The following is a 24,628-nucleotide window of genomic DNA, read 5'->3' as shown; positions in this document are numbered from 1 at the left end:
GCACAGGAATTACTGCTGTTGTTCCCAGCTCATGATGGCATGACAGTACTCCAGCCTTGTTCCCATATATACAGGGATATCATCATATCTCCAAGCAAACTGTATTTTTCCTGCAAGCAAAGCTAATCCTCTTGTTGGTCTTCCTGTTTCATCTTGCCTTCATTACTTTTCATGGTGATTTTCAAAACGTTGTTTTTCTTTCAAAATAAGTTTATTTTTTAATTTCTCTTAGTGAGCTTAGAATACAACAATGCAATATTCCTTTGAGCAATTCCAGACAGGCAGAACACTGAGAATTCTTTCTGCCTGACAACTTTAGTTAATGGCTCTAAGTGCTAGTATGTGCTGTTTCACAATTGTATGGACATGTTTCCAAGGTGAAGTGTTTGTAAATTCTTTCTGTACACTTCTATTTCCCTGCTGCAAGCATAAAACAAAAATACAAGGCATAAAGCAGGCCTAATGAAGAGGTGCAAGCCATTAGAATGTCTTAGTTTGGGGAGAAAGAGATTAGACTTCCTTTGTAACTGTTCTTAAAATATCTGCTTTGAGTGAGCTCCTTGGAAATGTCTCTCATGGTAATAATGGGTGTGGTGGGTGTAGCAATTGGAGTGAAAACCCTTCAGATTCTGAAAGTCATCCTAAAATTGGAGCTCACTTGAACACCTGCATGGTGTGAATAGCAGCTGAACACCACATGATACATATCTTGTATGTGCAGAGCAAGGCTCTGAAATGCAGGTCAAGCATTCAGAAGGGAACTGGATTCCTCCCAAACAAAATAGTTATCACCTTTGTCTTTTTGATTAAAGAGGAAGGAAGCCCTTAAGCAATCACTACTACAGAGATTATCTGAATTCAAATCCCAGTTTTGATCAATTGTTTGTTGGGATTGACAGAATCTTGGAGCAGAGGAAGAAACGTTTGTACCCTGACTTGTGCTCAACACTTAGAGGTCCTCCTTTAAGGAAGGAGGACTAACTGGACAATATGCCAAATGTGTGAAATAAGAGGAAATGCTCCACATTAAAAAAAAAAAAAAAAAAAAAAGAGAGAGAGAGACAAAAAGAGCAGAAATGTAAAATTATCCACTCTTGTTTCCTCTTGTAAAGCTAATTCCTTGAAAGCTATGTTCATTTAAAGTGACTGAACTTGATTCACTGAACACTGGTATCTCTGTATCAGCCCCAAGATTTCCGCTATGCAGCAAAGGATGAGTAAGGTACAAGACCTCTGTCTCCAACATACAACTCAAGTTTGCCCACAAATACTTGTGATGTAAGGGGGGCTCAGCACTTCTTACAATTAGGAAGAAAAATAAAATTGTGACTATAGTAGAAATTATCAGTTGCATCAGCGACTTTAACAGTTATGCATGAGAGACAAAATTCTAAATGAAGCCTTCAGATTTCCAAGATTTCTGTAAGATTTCTAATCCCAAATTTGGAAGAAGAGGCAGGTAGACAGCAAATTTATCACTAAGTTGTACTTGTTTAAAATCACCATTTAAAAGCACCATCAAATCATACTAACAGTGTGATAATAAGTCAGGGAAGATAGTAGGTCCTGCACACAGGATATTAAGAATGAATTTCTGTAACCCTAATGGCTGAGAACACTACCCTGAGATCCAGTTGACATGACCCATTTCCTGGTCCTTGAAAACAATAGTCCGGTCTTCAAAGATCACATGTTTTAAGAGGCTTATGAAATTAATCTTTATTTCTTCAGATGGAAGAAATATTAAATTTGCCTTGTTCATGCCCTTTTACTTTAAGCAGTAGTAGTAGTATTTCTGTACATCATTTGGGGAGATTTAATATCAATATCTTAAAGATATTTGGATATACAACTGTTGACATTAAACACAGATACACAGACTCATTTCTTAGAAAAGAAAACAAAAATATGGAGCAAAACAAGTGGATTATAGCTATGTTTACAACCCTGAATTGCCTTCTAAGTATGTATATGCAGGAGAAGCAGTAGAAAAAGCATAAAGAAACTGCACCTCCTCAGAATGAGGTGCAGCAAAAAACACTGTTACCTTCTCTACCTCATCTAAAGTTTCTCAAAACTACCGTTTTCAACAGCACCATTGCTCCATACTGTCCTGTCCATGTTTGCATGACATGTACCCCAGAAACCTTTACCTCCCTGCATTTGCCTCTGCCACTGAAGTGGTAGGGCAGTGCTCATCCTGAGTGCTTGCACCAGCAGCTGCCTGCACGTGTCCTCTGCCTGGCCTCCTGGCTGCTACCTCTCACTTCCAGGTGGTCCCAGATAGATGGCTTAAGGGCTATAGATGGCCTCAGTGGCACAGGACATGCTGCAGAGGAGAACATGATCTGTTTGGGAAATTAAGCTTAAACCCTATCATTTGTGAGCCTTGGTTTCACATTAGCTGACTATGATGAGTAATAATTCCTGAAGTTCCTTTACTGCCTCCTACTAACACATTAACATCACATCAAGGCCAAAGTAATGGCCTGGTTCCAAAAACTAGAATACAACCAGACACTGCAAGAGGATATGTGATTTCTGCTAACACATCTACCTGACTAAAGAAGTATAGTGGCATTGTTTCTTTTTCCTCTTCACATATTTCCATGTGGTACAGCATGTATGAATGGGTTGTCCTTGAGACAACTATGCAGCTTATCTAAGGAGGAAAGCTGGTGTCAGGAGTTCAGGGCACTTGACATATCATAAAATTAGCCTTCAGCAAAGAGAGTTATGAAAAGCCATGTTTAATGCTAGGGTTCTATTTACATGTTGGAAGAAAATTTGTTTCCCTGCTGCAACTAATTTGAATTCACACATGCCATTGTGTCAGGGTTTAAGATGTGAATATGTTTGAATCAACAGCTAACAAAAAAACCTGATGTTTTAGAGAGGAACACTTATGAAATTTTTGGAGTCTTTCCAAGTACCTTTAGAAAATATGAGAGTGTGGCCTAAGGGGCCAAAATACATCTACAAACCTGACTGAGGATGTAGCAAGGATGCTCATTGGACAGCCTAGTAGTCAACAGCCTGACGTGGAATAAAAGTTAGAGTAACTCAGTACCATATCTTATTCCTTGTGCCATCCTTACTTTTAATCCAGTTTGTTTTTTCTGGCCATCTGGTTTTGCCAAAAGCTATTTAGAATCCTTCAGGTCATTAATAGTGAGTGCCAGCTGAGACTCAGTATCCCTGTTAGCTAAGGACTGTCTCTTTGGTAGTGGTGACAGACAATCACCAATCAGAGGGTGATCAGATCATGCAGTTTTTAATTCATGGGACAAAAAATTAATATCACCTACCTTAAAAAATACTTATGTTCTAGTCTTATGAAATATAAGGATGAAAATAATAAAGGTAGACCTAGCAGACACTTAATGTTGAGTGAGAGTAAGTCAGAATATTGAAATCCTTTAAATTCTGCAGTAGACAAAGTTTATCATGTGATTCATTTTGACATCAGTGGGAGGAGTATTTAAACTGTGGCATTGAAAAGCTTTCCAAATAGAAACAGACCTAAGTGGAGTACATTATTGTTGGCTGAATTATAGATGCTATTCTTTATTTCTTTGAAAACGAAATTTTGTAATGAAACAGAAATCAAATACACAGTCCTGCTGATGCTGGTACCTTGAACAAATTCTGACTTGGGTAAGTATGTATCTCTCTTCTGGCTTCAGCAGGCCTTCACAACCTTCTTGAATTTGTGGAATGCTGCAGCATATTCAGCCTGTCCACTCTGTCCTGGAGATAAATAACGCCCTTGTATGGCAGATGAAATGATCAGTAATACAAGTTGGTTCGTCAGAAAGAATGAACAGCTCACCTGGCTCATTTTTCATACTGCAAAATCAGTATCAGGAGCATTGCTTTGTATCTAGGTGTATTGCAAATGGAGGCATGGCACATTTCTCTTCAGCAGGAAAGTGAGATTTAAGTGAAAACTTTAAAAACCCCTCTAAATTTAGAATAGCAATCTGAAGAACCACAGCCTTGACTGCAGTTGCTTAACTCCCCTCTCCTTCCTCCCTGCTCCCCATCCCTCAACAAATTAAAAGATATTAAAAAATAATTGAGGATTGGCCAACTTATAAAGAGGTTAAATGAATGACAAAACAGTTTTCCACAAGATAGGAAGTATGATAATACTTAGTATCTGCCAATACAGTAAGTATTCTGATATTGGAGGGAATCGCTGCTTGCAGACTTATAAAAGATAAAGTCCAATTGGAAAGGGGTAATCACTGCTGCTTTACATCTAGGAGTCAAAAAAGAGTAGATGTTCTCCAAAATCTAAAATGGACAAAATATATATAGGGTTTTTTTAGTCTGAAACAAAACCACATGAATATCTTATATTCTGCCTCCTTTAAGCATCAAAAAGGAATTTTAGTGATGTTTGTACCTCATACTGAGTTTTTGCCCCCAAAGAGTATTTTCAGTATAAATTTCTACTTGATTTGGATTTCAGTTATATGGAGGGCCAGGAGACACACAGGTGAGGAACTCTGGGCTGCTGCCTTCCCATTTTCTGTGGATGTAACACTTCTCTCCACATGGCAATAGATCTTGGGTATGCAGGCCTTCCTCTGTGAAATCTACACTACAAGCCAAAGCTAAAAGGAAATTAAAGTAGGATAAACCCATGCCCCCTTTCCAAAATTAAGCTGAACATTCCTTTTTCTGTACTTCCATAAAAGTAATTCTGGCTGTTGGCATCTTGGCAGGATTACAGAACTTCCAAATATTATATTGCAATGGATCATGTTTAGTAAAGTGGTAAATAAGATTGCTCTTTATTTTCAATTCAGTTTATATATTTGAGTGCTGCCTTTCCATTTATTTAAAATTTTTTTTCTGCTTTTCTTTGTATTTTTTCTTTGGGTTTTGTTATAGCTTCCAAGACCTCCCTGAGTGATATGGGCATTTTAATCCTACTGAAGTCATAATAACTCTGTGTGAGCTTTATTATTACAACAAGTTTTCAGTCTGGTTCCAATTGTCAAATGTAAAGAAAAATTGTTTCCAATAAAACACATGAACTAAGGGAGTAGTTCACTGGATTGTGGATGGGTTTGGTCTATACTGGATTCAGCAGGCTGCTTTGTTACTGTTTACTTCATATTTTCATTATTGTGTGCAGAAATGCATTGCAGCCAGCAGCTTACATGTGGATTAAATAAATAAGGGAAAACACAATAGCACCCTGAGAAGTTAGCAGACCTGGTCTCCAAGAAGGAGACACTAACACTTTCCACCTACTGTACCTAGGTGGAGGATGTTTTACTTGCCCTCTCCCGCCTACTGGAGGATGCCATCATTGTTCCTTTTCTGCTGACTATGAACAACAGCAGTCCCCTGCTTCTCCCGCAGCTCCAGATAATTGTTTTGATGTATTGCTGGATGGACGGGATTTGCACTGCCCTGCAGTCCTGCTGATACAAAAATGCCTTTAAGATCCTGCCTTTCCCATCCTAATCTACAAAGGAAACAGGAAAAAGGAACTTAAACTCCCTGTACTCAGACAGCAATGAGACTGTTCCAGCCTGCGCCAGTGCTCTGATTTCTTGCCTGTGACTTGTAAACAGCGTACCATGCAGGAGAAGAATAACTGCTAAAGGGCTGCCCCGGGGAAAGGATACTCCATGAGCAACTGTAAGAACTGGATGGATACACTTTGGAAAGCATGGACCCTCTAGCACACCTAGTTCTCTGTGGATTCAGCTTGTTAATTTCAGGTAAACTTTGTCTTTAATTGCTGCACTGGACCTGTCATAACTTTCTTTGTTTTTCACACAGTATGCACCTACCCTTTGACTGTCTACCCTTCACTCCAACGTTTACCTTTACTGATTTAAGTACTAATGTTTGTTTCAGTGATACCACTTCTCTGTGCAGAGCTCTTACAGCCAGTGAGGGAAGGACTGGGGCCAAGCAACTGGGGGTGATTTAACTACATGTAGCATCCACTGCTGCCGCTTTCGACTATTGAATTTGTTGGCACATGTTGCAGCAGGGGTTTTTTTCTGTCTAATGGCACCATTTTTTTCATACAGCTGATAACTTTAAAACCATTGGTGTCGTTCCCTAAGAAATCTGTTCTAAATACAGATTAAATGTCAATTTCTTCTGTGACTGATTTTATGAACTAGCTGTACACTTGATGTGTGTAGCTATTCCAGTATCTGATTTTAGACAATATTCCACAAGTGGAATTTAGATGAAAGTCAGTGAGCAAAAAGGGGAAAAATACAAGATCAATTAAAACCACTTCAAATATGGTTATGTAGTATTATCAGGAAATGTCATTAGTTCAGCAAGTCAGAAGTTGCCATAAGAGATATCTGTAGAAAGGTACACAGAAATATACTGATTCAACTTCAGCTAACAGTAATTTCAGCAATTATGTTTGAGATATCTTGCTGAATCTATCACATGCAGAGCCCTGAGGACGACTGTCCTCCTGCCATCAGATTCAGAGTTGCTCCACATTTGAGTATCACTTTAACAATCCTCCATTTGATTCTCTAGTCAGTTTCTTCTGTAAAAATATGTAAAAGAAAAATACAAGTCATATGATAACCTTAGACTCTTAACTCACCCCTGACCATTGTATTGAGATATATATAGATCCAGTTCATCTCACAGTGAAAATGTCATGTGCTGTAGAACTGCAAATTGTCCTGCAATGAAAACCAGAAATTAGGAAGAAAAGGCAGAAGTCCTCATTTCCATGCAACTTTCTTCATGATTGCTTTGCACAGATCTTCCTGATTAGCAGCATGCTAACAGCTGTTAATAATAAAATTGCGAGTTTGAGATGTTACTTTTGGCATCGATAAAAGGCTAGAGGTTAATGCAGACCAAAAAAAAAAAAGTTTTTAATCTGCTGAAATCATGTTTGGAAATATTCTTATCTAGTAATTGCTGTAATAGGCTGCATATTCTTATTGCCAACTCCTCTTCTGTGGCTTCAGTTTCTTGGTTGTTTAGCTGCACATGGATTCGACCTATTTAGTCCTCAGATCACTTCCAGCTTTATACTTTTTGAAAATATCTGGTGCTGTGAGCATTATGGATGGAGAAGAAAAGAAAGTCCAGTTATTCCAACCTTTTTCCTTGTCCCTCCTGTTTCTCTGCATGGTGTCATATACTATCTGACACAGACAGCAATGGCCTTCATTAAGTCACAAGTGCAGGAGAAACAAGTCATTTGCAGAGATTAAAATGTGGCGAGCACAGACAGCCCATTGCCGATGAGCTGCCAGTCACTGAATTTTCCACAGGGGCCGACCAGCGAGGTGTGTGCTGTAGTCACACCCATCTCAATAGATCTGTCAGCTTTCCCGCTTTTGTTTGAGAATGATATCATGTTTCCTGGGGCTAGCAGTGGAAGACAATGCGAGCCTGCTTTCCTCTGCAGATACTGCAGGCGGAGTTCAGGAAAGCAGGAATGACATTCCCTGAGCAGGGGAGGGTCTACACTGAGCACAGACACTGAACTGCCTTAACCTTGTCCCTGGTGATATTGGGCTTCTCTGGGTGTGTTGCTGGGTAGGCACAAATTCCACTCCACCCTTTGCCGAGGTGAAAACCACTGACTTGGCTCCCATTAGGAGAAATGGACTTTGATTTTATGTCTTTTTATTTTTAATAGCAGTACTTTATTAGCCGCTAGAGCTAATGATCCAGTTTGGAAGGTGGCATTCAAAGTGTACACAAATGCTCACTTTTGCACTCTCTACATTCCACAGCAAATGTTCAATTAAACTGATAAGGAGTTGAATTTAATCCTGCTAGAATTCTTCAAACTAGATTGAGTATCGCCACATGTTTTTTCTTTTGGTTGTTTATGTCCCTGACATTTTAGACTAGCAAAATTGTGCTGGCATCTATCCTGAAGTATGGATTCAGATGCCAACCTTGTGGCTAGGTTCAGTCTGTTGAGTTCTGACCAAAGAAGAGCTGCAGATTTATTTATTCCTCTGAAGGAAAGGAATGAGTGTCACAACTTGCATTTTGCCTCAGAAATGCCTCTGGCATCCTCAGGTGTCCTCAGATTATCTAGAAATACACTTGCAGTTTCTCACAGTGAGCTAACTCTCAGAAATGTTCAAGTGTGAACTTTATTTTATTTATCCTTTACCAGTAAAGGATTGGTGAAAATCAGCCACAATTGCAATTAGAAAGAACATTTCTTTGACTATTTCTATCAGGAAGCAAATATAATGTCAAATGTCTTCATTCTCCAAGACAGAATTTTCTGTGCTGCAATTTTTCTCTTCCAATAATCTTAGATCCAGTGGCTCTCTAAAAATACAGGATTTTTTTTTTCTGATTTAGCTGCTGGACCCATATATGGTAAAAGACTCAAAAGATCATAATAGCTTTTTTAGAAAAAGGTAACAGTGGAGCAAACCAGTGTAATAGCATTCAATTGCTCTCTATCATCCATGCTGATGGCTTCTATGCATTTTCTTTGGGATCAGTAGGTGTTATGAAAATAATCTAAATGATCTGTATTATGTGACTTACTTTCATATTTGGAAAGTTGAACAGCTTTTAACACATCTTACCAGACACACAAGCACCTTTATAATGCTGTAGGCTTTTCAAAATGACATGTCAAAATTTTTAGTTAGATTGGAAAGTTCTAACAATTTTGCTTCAAGACTTTTATTTCTCTTTTCAAGCTTAATTTAACCAAAAGAAAGCCTTTATTAACTGGTGGCTAATCCATGCCTGTGAGAGTGAACAAGAATATCATTCTTCCCACAATTAAAGGGACTAGGCCTCTGTGAGCATCTTCAAATAGGCTGTTGTCAGATCAAAGTGGCAGCTGAACTTCAGAGTGTCGTGTGGCTGAGTGCTGGAGTTTTGAACCTTCCTCAAAGAAACGGAGGAAAACCACTTCTGACCTTTTAATCTCAGATATTTCATAACTGTAACTGTGAGGTTTTAATATCAGGTATTTGTCACAGACATTACACTGATGCACAACCTTTCTGACACCTAAATTATCCAACCAGTAATGTGAATTGGAGGAATTTTAAACAAATTTATCTTTTGTTCCTGAAGTGTGTTTGATTGTGAGACACAGAAATTGCATCTGCCTGCCATACTGTGCCTGGTTCACACCTACAGAGATGCAGAGTAGCTCTCAGGAAGCTTGTGTTCCCAAAAGTCATTTCAACAGCTGGGAGTGGTCAGGAGTGAAAAGGCATTGCATCAGGACCAAAGGAATCAGCACTGAAAGGGTGAAATGAAGCCACAATACATTTGTAAATGTTACCATATGCTATTGTTTTAGATACAGTATTCATCTATAGATACATGAACACACATCTACAGTATGGTTTTTGTATTTAGTCATAATTAAGATGGGTCGATTACTTTTTTGCTGAATTTTCATTTAAGGGAAAACTGAAGCTGTAATATTTTTGCACCCATTGTCTGATACCCACAAGATTTTTATCTGGAAGGTTTTACTGTACAAGAGGGAGAACAGAAGTCATAGATACTGACTGTCACTGAACAGCTGTCTCTAGGGCAGGGAGATGCAGTTGGTCCTTCATGTGCTCAGTGAGAATTACCTGGGCTGGAAAGTGACTCTGTATCAGTCACATACACAAGCATGCTTGACCTAGATCCATCTCTTAAACAAACAAAAATCTCTGTTCAGCTCTCTTGGAAGACCAAGAAGTCATAGAGGTATGGAGGGTGTGTTGCTTAGGCACAGCAGCAATGAACCAAAACTGGATGCACCTACACTTGTGTGAAACTGATTTAGTTTCATGACCAGGTCCCCCTGTAAGACCTATCTGGGAGTGGAGGGATGAAAATCTTAGAGAATCTGCAGTAAAGAACTGCCCTTCAAAGACAGTCTCTATCCTGCACTGGGTAGGTTATATTTAAGATGCTGTTCCACTGTAGTTTCAGTGGAGCCACACAGAAAAGAATAACCCATATCTAAAATAGAGAATTTCCTATAAAGAGTTTAAAATGTTGAATGTTTATATTACAGATTTGATAACTGTTCTCCAACTGTTAAACAAGGGTCATATCTTAAAGAAGTTAAAAAGCTATAAAAATCCATTTTGTAATTCATCACTTGGAACCTTAACCCCTTTACAATGTAAGGATATAAGGCATTTGCTATGTTCTGAAAGGATTTTTGAAAGATACATTAACAAATTACATTTCTCTTTTCAGAAATGCAAACTTTTTACTTCAAGGCTGGTATTTTTTTCTTGCCTGCTATTTATTTTTTTGTGCTGTCAGCATGACTAATGAAGTGGTTTAATGAAGTACTCCTTTGGAGTATAACAAGCCTTCCTTGACAATGTAATTCCAACTGCACTTCTGATTGTGCTGATGATTTTCCCTTGTGTTATTTCCTGGCTGTTCGTCGCAGACAAGCCACTGCTCAGGGGCCTTGGCCTCCTTAGTCACAAAATGTGCTTAGCACCAGAAACACCTCCCAGCTACTTCAGTCTGAAACATCAGTAAGTGGCAAAGCGAGGGTGCCCTTCTGTACAGGCAAGAGCGCATTAGAATGTGTTCTCACAACAGTCAGTGCTCACAGTCAGCCAAGCTTATGCTTATTGTATGCACTGGTTAATTGTTTACCTGTGTTATTTTACCTACTTTGGCTTGGCACATTTGCAGTACAATATGAGCTTCATAATGCAACTGACAAGGGCCAGCCTTGTTAGGGACATATTTATTTTGATGTCCACATGCACTCTTGATGATATGATACCCATATTTTGCTAGCTGCAAATCCAACCATACACACCCGAGCTACAAGCCTGTCCTACTGGAGCTTTCCCACATTCTTCAGCCTCTTTCAACATTTTCAGCATTACCTGGCATACTGTCAGCTAGTTATTCAAACAACCATTGGTGCCGCTATGCTGTTTCCCATTTTACTCACTTGTGGTCAATGTGCAAAATATTACAGCTTCAGTTTTCCCTCAAATGAAAATTCAGCAAAAATCATGACAAACCATGTTTTGGTTTCTTTCTTGTGTTTTGGTTACACACACACACACACACACACACACACACACACACACACACACACACACACATATTTCGGCACAGCTTCTCCCCTGGAAACCCCAACAAAGCTGCAGCACTGTTTCTCTTCCGGCTTTTTCATCTTAAAATATTGTTTTGACAGGTTGTGAAACAGCAGACATGCAGAGAAAACAAGAGAGCAGTGGTATTTCCTTAAGCTGCACCAGAGGTACCCAAAGGCAGATGAGCAGATACCGAGATAGGCAGCGCTCATAGCTTTGAAACTATTTTGTTTTTCACACATGTGCTCTGGTCTTCCTACTACAACATATTGACAGCCTGTCAGTAATTTCCCCTCTCTTGTTAGTTTCACAATACCTTCCCCCCACAAATAGTGCCCTATTTCTAAGGGCAAGTGGTCTTGGTATTGAAATGGCGAAGCATCCCACAGCTGTACAGTAGCATAATGTAAAATACAACAAGAAGATTCTTTACATAAGCAACAAAAAAGGTTTTATTGGGACACCTGGTTTTAGCTCATTTATCAGATGTTTTCCAGGAGCATTTCTGTCATTTTTTTCACCCCTAATGTTCCAGTTCTATGGTAGAGAATCTTACTTTCTTTGGGCAATAATAACTTCAACCTTGTTTTCCTGTGGAGGAATGAGCTGTCAGAAGAGAATCTGACTCACTGGGAGAAATTACCTGAGCCACTGCTATCTTTGCATTCCAGATAGCAGGATGCTTAAAGATCACTGAGCCCATAAAATGAATACATGGCTTCAAAGCCCATCAGATTATTTTCTTTCTTGAGAACGAACCAAAAATATTATAAGTGTTGAGAGCCCAGGAAAAAACATCTAAAATTGCCAGATTCTGGTTTGGTGTATGTTCTACTCTTCCTATGAAAAATATGCCCAAACAGTTAATGTTTTGGGTTAGTTTCTGATCAGCTTTAATATTAAGTAAGGAGTCCTTATTTTTTTCCTTTTGGAGGAGGAGACATGTTGATAGTCTCTATTTTATTTATTTCTTCATATTTAATTTTCAATATTTCCAGCCTGATTGTCTTCTACATTGTCTAGTTAATTGATTTTTTAAAAATCATTGTTTATTCAGTACTTCCCCAAGAATTAATCAAATGCTATACTTCCTCAGTAAAATTGCTTGTATGGTTGCCATTCGTATTTCTAAATAGATTAATTTAATTCTTTTAATCTCATACATTGTTTTATACCAAAAAAATAAGACTGGAGAGGGTACAGCTGAAGTTATAACTACAAAGCAGGACACAATAAGAAATACTTTAGAGGTTTAGGCTATTTAGCAAGTTGGGTTTGTTCTAAATAAAAACCTTATTATTTCAAGCAGACGGAGTGTTCATTGTTATATTTTGAGAAACTTTCAGGAAGAAGGATTGATGACTTAAAAGTTTTCACCAGTCTCTAAATTATTTTTAAATCCTGCAGTGAGTGTCATATGCAACTGACTGTTTCACTTTCAGCATAACACCAAAACTAAGCTCAGATTCTACTTTTTCCCTGCCAATATAGTAGCTATATGTTTTATATTCCTGTTCCCAGATGCCTAATAGCAGGAATCATTAGTGTTCCAAGTAATAACAGTGAAAAAAAAAAAAAACCAACAAAAAACTACATAAGCATTCCATATTACATCTATTCTCTGCTTCACCTGGTGAAACATGGAGTAGAATTTACTGGAATTGGAATTTTCTGCCCTTTCATCTTCTCTTAAATAACTAGTATTTTAAAAGTATTAATCTTTCTGCTTACCTCTACAACAGATCTTCACCTCTATCTGTTACACTCCAAATACCAGGAGGAAGACTTCCTCCTTACAGTAATTTCAAGCAATCAGTTATAAAGTTATAAAGTTCTACAAATATAAGGAAATAATATATCTTTAGGTGTGTAATGTCTAAACAATTTCTTTGCTTCTGTTACCAATCATTATTAAAAACTAAAGCCTTCCTCAGATCTTTGAATTCTCAATACCCTTTGCAAATACAACTTCTATCCATGGTATATGAACTTTGAAGGACAGTGAGTTGTGGTAACCCTGTGATGGAGCTCACAACTCTGGCTGCTTGCTGTGGAAGAGGAGCATAAGCCACTGTGTTGAACATTTTTTCCAAATAACAGACAACTTTGCAAAGGCCTCACACTAAATAGGAGGGGCCTAGAATTTTCCCATGTTTTCCTGGAGACAAGACAAGGGTTAACAGTGGAAGTATATGGGCAGGGACTGTCAGAGAAAAGGACAAATCAAGATTTTTGTTGGTTTGTTGACTTTGTTGAACTAAGAGTTGCTGTATGTACTCATCCATGGCATCAAACTATCTCAGCTCAAGATTGCCACATTTATCCATGAACCCTAGTATTTGGCACCAATAATCTAGAGCAGTGATATTTTAATCTTTATCAGGGACTTGCTTGCTCTTTGAGTAGAACTATGTCTGGGATGTGTTCTAGGGAATTTTTGAGAACTATTTTTTTCAGCTGATCCTAGCTGAGTTTTGTTGGTGCAATGCAGCACAGAAAATATGATGACTGTGCCTGTATGAATGGCATTTTGGTAGGGAATAAGAACACACAGGGCCTACAGACACAGCATGACAAATTTATTCTCTGTTTAGCACAATTTCCCCAGATCAATATCATCAAATCAAAAAATAATTTGAGCTGAAGGGACCTTTTTAGGGTCATCTAGTTCCAATCTCACCCCTATGGACAGGGACACCTTCATTTAGACCAGGCTGCTCCATCCAGCCTGGCTTTGTACACTTCCAGGGATGAGGCATCAACAGTTTCTCTGGGTAACCTGTTCTAGAGGTTCACCTCCCTCATTGTGAAAAATTCCTTCCTTATATCTAATCTAAATTGACCCTCCTGTTGTTTCAAGACATTACCCTTTATTCTGTCACTACATGCCCTTGACAAAAGTCCCTCTCCAACTTTCTTGTAGCCCCTGTAGGAACTGGAAGGTGCTATAAGGTTTCCCTGGAGTCATCTCTTCCCCATGCTGAACAATCCCAACTCTCACAGTCTTTCCTTATTGGAGAGGTGCTCCAGCATCTCTCCAATCATCTAGGTAGCCTCTCATGGACCTGTTTCTAGAGGTCAATGTCCTTCCTGTGTCGGGACCCCAGAGCTGGATGGAGGGTTCCCCTCTCACCAGACCAGAGGGGCAGAATCCCCTCCCTTGCCCTCCTGGCTGCGCTGCTTTGGATGCAGCACAGGATACAATTGGCTCTCTGGGCAGCAGAAATCTGTACTAGAAAAGCTGTCAAAGACACAGCTATCACCCAGCAAGAGAGAGGACAATCCTGTAATTTGGAGTGGGCCAAGAGGAACTGTAAGGGTTTCCCTCCGTTTATTTTGCTGTCTGGGCTACAGTCAGTGAGCTGTTATTTAAACTTGTATAGAGGATGCCATTTTCACTGTGCTGGAAAGACTCAAAGCACTGCAGCACAGTGAGTGATGTGTCATAAATACTTGGCAATGGGTCTTCTTTGCATGGTGTTTCCCATTTACAGCATTGGCCTTCTGCAAGCTCTTTCTTTTCTCAAAATCCATTTGCCCACACAGCAAATTGCCTTCCTGATAAGGTCTGCTCTTCAAGAACCAGGGCAGGAGTGGAAGGACTTTTTCAAGGCAGCACAAGGATTGTCCCTGCTGCTGAGATAGGCTGCTTCCTCTCTCTACTTTTTATGCTTTTCTCAAAGCTAAATTCTGTTGCCTTATTTGGTTCTTACATACTCAAAACCTTCATTAGCATCTAGGACATGAGTGACCTAAATTTTGCCAGACTAGAAAAGTTCCTTTCTAGCAAGAGCAGTTTTTTTATTTGAAATTGCATTATCATAAAGAGATGCTGCATGAATCCTCACCCAGTGGAATCAAAGAAAACATTGCTATCACCTCCAAGGCCTTAGATTGCTAAAATGCCTTTTTTTTTTCTTTTTCAAATTATATCTCAACCATAGTTTTTCTTAGTGCAAAACTTTCACTATTTATATTTCTGCTTGCAGTATATTCCAGCTATGAAACCTTAGCTTCAAAGTCATGTTTGACATATAATTCTATACTTACACATAGATATAAAATCCTTTTAGAGGCAAAAAATTCTTATGTTTATCTCGGAAGAAACTCCATCTGTGTTACATCTGCCTCATTGAGGTGTATAGGCTACCCTGCAGTGTTTAATATGACAAACAGCCACCTATCTTTAGACAGTGAATCAGAACACTATCCATTCACTGGATAGATTTTGATTCACCTAGAATATTCTCAAGTTTAAAAAAACAATATGTGTACTTGTTCTACACCTTTATTGCATGAATTTACTACAAGGAAAATACTATGCAGCAAATAGTTTTGGTAGAATGTTGCTTCACATATGGATCAAAGGCAGCATGAAAGCTGGTACTCAAAATTCAGGCTTCTCCTACTGTTTTTTCTCAGAGTATCAAAAGGCTGAGATTCAGGGGAGGAAAGAGGTGTTATTTTCACCTGTCAATCTTTGGTGGAAGTCAGAGGAATGCAGAAATACTAGGGAAAATGGAACTGGAGCCCTGTATGACCAGCTGTCCTCTGCAGGACACCAGCCCTTGGGCTCACACAATTGTATTGGAAAGGCAGCTGTAGCTCTGTGCCCTGTGGATGCCAGGCAGAAAAATATTTCACTTCTGCTTTCTAACACTGGGCCTGACCTCAGTGCAGAAAGTCATGTCAAGTCACAGAATTTGAATCCAGATTTGATTCTGAGTTTCGCAAAAGTTTGCAGAAACCAGGATCTTGCAGTTTGTGATTTTAAGAATATCTCTACCTGGCATGTGAGCTTTGCTTGATCTAAACTGAAGCTTCTTTCAGTGCTGGTGATTGTTGAGCTATATTGGCCTTTGGCTGATGCGTCAGATCCACAGTAAAAGCACACTGTGTTTCTCAAACACAGAAATGTTTCTCATACAAAACTAAGGGCCTTGAGACAAATGTCCCATAAAATGAATGTGTGAATTTGCCTCATTTCTATCACATACCTATTTAACTTTGTTCAAAGGATTCACGTTGGCAATGTGCAGCAGGATGAACTGACTTTACTGACCTGCACGTTTATGCAATATTTGCTTTAATGTTCGTCGCAACGTTTCCAGAAGGTTTCATTTCTCCATTATGTAACTGCAAATTATCTGGGCTGGCACATGAAAGGGTGGAGGCTGTGGAAGACTGGTTGGGTGTGGTGAGCGTCAATGGGCTGTCAAGATACTTCAGTCCCCAGAGTGGTTGCTTGCATTGAAAGCAGAGGAGGACCTCCTCCCTTGGCCCAGAGCACTGCACAGACACACGCAAAGACTGCAGTCAGCACTGCGACCTTTTGACCTTCCTTATCTAAGACTATACCCCTTCCTTCCCATCAGAGAACATTTGCAAGCTGATCGGCACTAAATATTAGGTTTCTCTATGTAAATACAAAATATACTTGTATCAAAATCAGGAAAATAGATGTGATGAATAAAAGAAATCAATTATTCTTCCTGTTTCAGCTGGAAAAAATGTTAGTGTTTCCCTTCTCCTTGCCCTGAACTTAAAAAATAAAGGGAAACGCCTGTTATTTGCCAATTGTTCATTATAGGAGAGCTGAATTTCCCTCCCACTATGCACATTTGAACAGCTAAAACTGTGACACTCTGCTAGAAGATATTTTAATTAGGCTTGCATCTCTCATTTTCAAAGGAACTTTCACCTCTGTGTATTTCTGGCAGTCCTATTGATCAAAAGAAGCAATTTTGAGTGATTTAAACCTGACCTCATTTAACTAGCGGTGCCAACTTTCTCTTTGTTTTTGCATAAGTTGCTTTGTGCCATGGGCCTTGTCAGTGTCTGTTAGGGCTTCAAATATTTAATGTGATTGACTGTGAAATCATTAGTCCAAATTCATAAAACAGCTGCAAAGAAATACTGCAAGTGTTCAAAGTACTACCATCTCCTATAACTGACGTCATACCTGCTTTACATCAGTTCATGTGTACTAAATCCATGTAAGGGAGATTGAGGAAACACTATTAAACTGACAATCTTATCATCCACCAATTCTGTTGCCAGAAAAGCACCATACTTGAGGCATTTATGTGCACGTCTAACTATACACGGATCAATCTGCTTTGGCAATCTATGGTTTTCTTTGGGCTTCTACAACACCTCTTGAAAGAAATTCAACATGTTTGCAAGACACACTGCCTTTTCTAAGAAGAGCAAATTCCATCTGTTTGTGTCATAAAAAAATTAATCCTCAAGTCATTGTAACAGAATACTTAATCTGTGTTCATCCAATTTTGCACGAATGTTGTGCACGGCAACATCCAGAGAAACCCTGAGCACTGGGTGACACAGCTTACCTGGTGATTTGATTGGCCACATCAAATTCTGCAGTAAAATTTTTTTCCATTTGATGTGTTTTGGTTTTTTTTAGGCAAAGTAGGAGCGGCACTGGACCTCATACTGATCAATTCCTTCCCTCTGGTGGGCAACACTGAGACATCACTTACATGTGTCACTTCGAAATGGCGTTCCCGTGAGTCTATCACCATAGGCCGGGACCAGGAGGATGTAGCAAACCAGCACCGGGAGCCACTGGAAGTTAATGAAGATTCCAAGAGAGCAGCAGCCAAAACAGTGGTGTGGAAGAGGGAACAGGCCAGTGAAACTATTGGAGCATATTACTGTGAAGGGAAACTCAAGGATGAGGTGACAAGGATACGTACCATGAAGATGCCACTGGGAGGTACAGTATGGTGGTCAGATCTGAACTTGCCATGGCACTGCTTGCAGACTGGCTGCTACCCCTGGCTGACGCAAGTGGGCACAAACAGGGTCCCAGACCTGAGTCAATAAAAGTGGACTTGGTTCAGGGCCTTTTTTTTTTTTTTTCTGCAGTGCAGAGAAACTGGTTGGTACTAGGTGCTAGTCATTTCCTTGTGGAAGTTAGTCAGACATCTCTAAGTGTTCTGCCTGCATCTGGCTACTGCCAGGAGCATGAAGTCAGCAGTTACAGTGGCCTCACTGACCCCATGGAATAATATATGTGGCAACTCCTCCACTGGTTTTCTTGCATGCCAGATGCTTGATTTCAAACAGGCTTCTATTTTTAAAGTTTGACAGGTCTGAGATGTAGATAGCTAAGCATCACTTTTCTATCTGTTTTAAGTAAATGGGCAACCTGACCCCAGAAAGTAATTGCCTTTCCTAAGGTTTAGTAAAACTACAGATCAGCAACACTGGATCTTCATTGTCTGTGTCCATGTGGGGAAAGAAAAAGAGGCATCCCTCTCAGCCCTGGAAAGGAAGCCTAGAGAAGTTTTCCACAGTCTGAGAAGGTTATTCACAAAAATCCAGTGCAGATTTCACTGTTCATTTGATTTTGGTTTTAGGCTATGCACAATAGTAAAAGCAAATGTGCAGGGATATGGTGGGACAAGAAGGTGAGATTTCTAAGGTCCATTACATTGTATTTACATATGTTCAAAATTTCTCTTGTTTCCGGACATCATTAGACTTCTGGGACAATTTCCAAAGCAGAGGTCACCATCAACTACAGAAAGGCACAACAAATTTTGAGTAATTTTCTGCAGCAAATCATGTTTTCAAAACTTAAGATAATTTAAAATAGATTTTAATGTACTGTAATGTTTTGTGCCTTGGCAACTGCTCTGTAAGGATGTTTGACAATTTTGATCTTTATTCATAAGATTTTAGTAAGAGCAATTTTTGTTGTGGGATTCTCCTGAAATTACATAACAAATTTATGAAAGGAGATTTTTTCATTTGTAAGAGCTGCAGCTAGTGCCCATTATTATTTCTTTGAACACGGGTAGATTGGAAGCAAGCTAAGTGGGATATATACATTTTCCTTTGGTTTATGTTTTCTCTGACCAAACGTGGTCTTTGAAGGGCTGGATTGGTGACCAAGAAAGATCTGCAGATGCAGACTGACAACTCCATTGTTTCAAAGGAGGGTGCAGTGAGGAGCAGATAAGATAATAGTTCATGGAATGTCACTGTGACCCTGCCTGTGGCAGTCTGCCAGCAAGCTGAGCACATTTCTAGCTGTTGTAGAGCAACATGCATGGGAGGAAGAATGTCTTCTGAATCCATCAGCTCTTTCCATTTGGCATCTGTGGGCCTAGGAGCAGAGAACTTTAAGTAATCAAATTATGAAGTCTTCTTATGTGACAGATGTTGCTCTAAACAGAAGTAGCATTCACACCAGTAGTTGGTAGGTTTCTTGGGTTAATTTCTAAGTCTGAGTACCTTTCTCAGATTTTTCTCTGCAAAAGTTTTCGCTAACTAATTTCAAACTAGCAAATCTTCAGTGAAGTATATAATTTAATCAGATTAGATGGGTGAGAGAGAGGTACATCAGAAATTCTCATAGCTATTAAAGTGCACAGGAAGTGGAGAAAGAGGTTGAGGAAAGATTGTGGGGCTTGGCAAAACATATGTGTCTGGAAAACAGACCTTTTTCCACTTAACTGTTGTTAACTTCATAATTTTTAAAGGCAGAATATGTTTTTCAACAGCAAAAATTGAGTTCAAAATATGCAGTTTCCCATTGGAGACACCAAAGTCAAAGGAAGAAGCAGCACTTCTGGAAACCCAGCCACTGTTTTGCATCCTTCTGGCAAGAAGCTGGTGAAACACTCACTAAGCATTAATCATTTTGGTAGCCCTACTGACTCAGTGGGAACTGCCATCTCCCTGATTGTATACCTATTATCAAATATGAACATATAGTGAAGAATTTTGCTGTGTAATATGGAAACAGGTCCATTTTCTTGATTTGTTTTACCATCTGCTATTCTGAAAGTAACAAGTCCATTCTCCTGAATTTTTTATACTGAAACATTATAGTTGCAAATGTAATATTCATACATGCAATGAGAGGGAACACTTTATGCTTTATATTCTTATGGAGAGTGGTCCTTATTCTGTATAAGTACACATCTCTAGAATAAAACAGCACAGAGTATTCTCCTTCTAGTCAAATACAATTTATTCAATTTCTCTACAGAATAAATATTTATTTTAATATATCTGATTGAGTTTTCCCCACAGAAACTCGACCACAGAGCTGTCAAAGGGACAATAATGGAAATGCTAGTAGTAGAGTATTATGGCATTTGTCCTGCAGCTCAGTTCGTTATGTCTCTATAAGGAATTGACACACTTGAGATGTGAAATTATGTAATACAAGTCACAATCTAAAAATACGTTGGAGCTGAGCCCAACAGGGAGTGTGCATTCCTTTCCATTGCAACAATACCCTGTAGAAAAGCCTTGTGGTTTAGCCTAACATGCAAAGAAAAGTAGATGGAACAAAAAAGTTCAATATCTTGTTAAGACAATTAGCATTGTCTCACTAAATTTGGTCCAAAAAGGACTGCAACTAAACCCCTTAGGATCATTTGTAGTTAACAATGTATTTTTTGCAAAAGCTGTAGAATTATTTTTTTCTTAAATAGATAATGATTTTTCACTATGCATTTGTTACTAATAAATAACTTCTAACTGGGGAGCTGACAGTAAGTTGGAATTGCTTTTAGTTTTTGTTGCCTGTTTCTAATGAAAACTTAGTTCATTATTCTATATTAGAATTTTCTGTTTCTCCAAGATGTAAATGTAGATACCAATGTTTAGGTAAAATGACAAAAGCATATAGTTAATGTGAAGCAGGAAGACTCCTGCTGAAATCAATTGTATATAGCTTACAAAGGAATGGAAATGTGTGGCAAAGTCTCAGAACAAAACCACTAGAACTGTGCAGGGGATGGAAACTCTATTCTGCAAAGAATTGTGTATTTTCAATAGTTGTCTTGTTTCCAATGATAAATAAAACATTAACATGTCAAAATTGTCAAGGAATTAATATCCTAGGAGAGACGTTAACTTGGATCGATAAAAATATCTTCATTCTTGCTCAGATTTTCTTTCTTTAATTTTACATCATGTGATACAAACATTTTTATTTTAACTTAAAATTCTATTTTGTAATGTAAATATCAAAGTGTTCTTTGTTTTATTGCAAGAATATCATCCTTTTTATTCCCTCAGATTTTGAAAAATAATGTTGTGGAGGTACTGTCAGTATCTGCCTCATACAAACTTTGATATAGAATCTGTCTGCTCTATTTTTACAGCTCTGTTACATATAAAATATGACAGAAAGTTACTTTATAATTTTTTCTATGCTTTCTGATCCTATCTCTGTGTATTTCTTTCCCACCAAATTTTAGCCAGCTACAAGCTCCAAATTCTTTTTTTCCAACTGTTGGTATGAACCAAAGGATATTTTATTGACAGTTTTGTAAAAACAAACCAAGAAAGGAGGCATGATTCTCGATAAAGGACAAATTTTTTATTAATAAGTTGTCTACAGTTTATATTAACTGTTCCTTATATGCTCCTTAAAAAAATATTTGCTGTGAAATAAATATTTGCTGCGAAAATATTTGCTGTGAAATGAAACCTCTGAAAATGCAGAGCTGTCTAGGAGCATGAATGGGTATTCAAGGATTCCTTTCAGCTGAAACTCAGGTGGGTCTTATGTCAGAATAGTCCCACTCAGCTGGCTGGGGAGGCAGGTGGCAGCAGAAGGATAAACAAAGAGAGATGGAGTTACATGGAGGAACTCGCATAGGAGGAACCCATAAGACTAAAAAATTCCAAATTTAGAAAAAGCGAAGGGATTGGTTTAAATCAATACATCATTCCCCTGAGTGCTCTAAAAGGGAGAGTACAGAGGTATCAAATTCTCTGTCAGGTAAGGAGCTTGATAGTTAAGAAGTCAATTTGGCTAATTCTAGAGGAGGATATAAATGACAGTATGACATAAAGCATCAGAGCTAAAAATGGCCTGAAAACCTGAATTTGTCCTCAAAACACTTCATAACTCTTCCTTTGGATTTTCCAAGTAAATGAAAGGAAGCATCCTTAACTTCTAACTTGTTTCAATGTAATGTGGTAATTAAAATTATCATTTCACTAGTTTCATTAAAACTGCCATTTCAAGAAAGAGCTATTATTTCTTGAGTCTTTTCTGTCCCTTCTCCAGTTATCTTCTGATGTACTGATAAGAAATAGACAGAAATGTTGGGAAAATCATTTTATCTACTGCTTTCTTTTTGTTTAAATCAAGATCTACAAACAAATGTAGAAAAGTTCCTTTCTGTTTAAGCAGGAAAATGAATTTCAATTTCCCTGCTGGAAAACTGGCTAAACTACACCAGTCTCTCACAAAGAATTTTTATTTTCATTAAGCCATCATTTTGGTATTTTGGTAAAAGTCCCGCAGCCTGTGAATATGATTTTTTTCCTTTGGTTCTTAGTGCAATCCAACATGCTCTGTATTTCCAGAATTTGGTGAACTAACACAAACACAGACTTACTACATCTACCTCACCTTCTCCCAGCCCTGCATGACTGTGGTCTCCTGAACTATCTCACAGTTCTGCATTACAAAGCTTAAGTAGAAGAGAACTTAAATCACCTTAGGTATTTATTCGCCAGTGACAGCTTGTTCCCTACAATACAATTTCCAGTACTTTTCCCAGTCTGCTTAAAAAATGTCTTAAGAGATGAAGAAACTTTGGAAAGTATTTTACAGCCAGTTGGAGTTCCTAGTTAGAAACTGTTTCCAGTTTGCCAGAAGCCAATTTTTTTTTTCATGCCTCAGGTTCTAGGGGCAGTCTGTTGTTTCGGGGTACAGGCAAGCCCTCTGTCTTTGCCAAAGCATAGATTGAGGTTGCTGATGGTAAAGAATCACTTTATGCTCTAGAGAAATTGAGGTGTCAAAATCTGAGTGAGGCTCATGCTGCAAACCGTTCTCAGCTATCAGGCTAGAGACCAAATAGAGACAGTAACTGCTATTTATCACATACTTCTGTTTTCAGCTTCATTCCACCCAGTGGCATTAACTGTTACAGCAAATAAGGGAGAGCATGTGAACATCTCCTTCATCAGAATGGCATCAAAAGAGGAAGATGCAGTGATCTACAAGAATGGTATGGAATCTCGTCTTTTCTCTTTCTGCTATAATTGTTTTAGTTGAGGGCCAAGTAAGCCTTTGAAAGTTATGGCTGCTGATTCCCATGCTGTGCAGATGCAGCAGGCATCATTCCTCATACATTTAATGTCTCCTAAAGGGGTGAATTTCCATATCCAATATGTTGATCTGATCCAATATGTTTTGTCTTTTTCTCTTCCACCAAAATGCCCCATCCTCTCTTTCTATCTCTGCTTTGTTTTTTGTTTTAATTTTTGATTTCCTTCTACATCCCTTCATATATTTGCCTGGTTGTTTTTAGGTTGTTTGTTTTTCTTTCTGGGCCACTGTGAAAGCCCAGTTACAGAATATTTCGTTGCATTTCTACAGTTCTTCAAGTGATACTTTGAGTTCTTCAGAAGGTTTTTTGAGGCCATTTACCTTCTATGATGCCCTTCAAGCTAAGAAATTAATCACCAGTACTCTGCTATTAGAAAGAAAAAATTGTAAACAAAATCTAGTACTTGTTTCATTTAACTACAAGAGTTAGTCCGGTTGTAAATTTTGTAATTTTGTAACACCAACTCTTCTATCTAGCATGGCACCTAAACCACAGGTAATCTCTGTTCAGCTGTGTGTTGCTCCTGCTTGATGCTCAGAAATTTCTGCAGGTTGTGCTCTACCTTCTGTAGAAAAATACAAAAATAGAGGTCACTATAACTCATAGTGCCTTCATAATCAAATTGTTAAACCACAACAAATTATGATTGTGGAAAGCACATGTAATGTTCTGCTCCATCTTTGACAGTCTAGCTTACAGTGAGCCATGAGGAAACAGGGAGTAAAACAGAGAGCAGGATGAGGTAAGGACGGGACAACACACTGCCAAAGAACTCATGTAGTGAGTCAGCCTCAACCCCAGTTACTGATTACCTGGAGCATTTCAACAGGCTGGAAGAGTTAAATAGATAAAAGGTGTCTTTTAAAGGGGCAATAGGTAAAGTAGACTTTCACAAATACCTGTTTCTTTGAACTTCAGAGACTCAACTGTGTCAGGGCACAGCAGACAAGTTTGCCATCACTTGTCATTACAGGGTCCCTAGGAAAATTTTGTGATCTCCTGTCACCAGTTTCTCAGAAAAGAACCAGATGAGATATTGGAGCAGGACTGCTAACGTCATGGTACTCACTTAGCTGCGATTCCATCTGGAAATTCAGCAAAAAATCTCAGAATGCCTCCAGACAGTAGGTCAAGTTTTTCAGCTGAGGTTGATGTTGAAACAGCATTTCTGAGAAGTCCTGATACAGAAACTGGAAAAGAAGAGAAAAGGTTTCTACTATATTTAGCTGTTGCAGTCTTTCACTTCAGTTGTTTCAAGTACTTCAGCCCCCTTACAGAATCTCACAATGGCTGTCTAGACAAAGAAATGGTTCTGCTAAACAGGGTTGCTTTAAGACATTGGCAAAACACCTTGGAAAACAAGTCATAAGAATCGAGCCTTGCTTAGCAGACTGTAAGCATAAGCCTTTCTTAATGCTTTGT

At 38.6% G+C, this 24,628-nt stretch overlaps 1 protein-coding gene across 2 annotated transcripts in view; it reads left to right on the top strand.

The window, feature by feature from the left end:
- Positions 1 to 5,337: 5,337 nt before the first annotated feature.
- TEK (TEK receptor tyrosine kinase) overlaps positions 5,338 to 24,628 on the top strand; it is a 38,569-nt gene continuing 19,278 nt past the window's right edge. Inside the window, exons 1-3 of one of the 2 annotated variants that reach the window (XM_063179705.1) lie at positions 5,338 to 5,744; positions 17,518 to 17,829; positions 22,994 to 23,104. In XM_063179705.1, coding sequence (XP_063035775.1) covers positions 5,693 to 5,744; positions 17,518 to 17,829; positions 22,994 to 23,104 — 475 coding nt within the window. In that variant the 5' untranslated portion in view covers positions 5,338 to 5,692. The remainder of the gene's footprint in view (positions 5,745 to 17,517; positions 17,830 to 22,993; positions 23,105 to 24,628) is intronic. The other variant, XM_063179706.1, reaches the window with a different exon arrangement.

The sequence above is a fragment of the Melospiza melodia genome, chromosome Z (assembly GCF_035770615.1).
Source record: "Melospiza melodia melodia isolate bMelMel2 chromosome Z, bMelMel2.pri, whole genome shotgun sequence".
NCBI classification, from domain to species: Eukaryota; Metazoa; Chordata; class Aves; order Passeriformes; family Passerellidae; genus Melospiza; species Melospiza melodia.
Note: the sequence above shows the minus strand (reverse complement) of the source record. Positions and strands in the feature narration are given on the sequence as shown.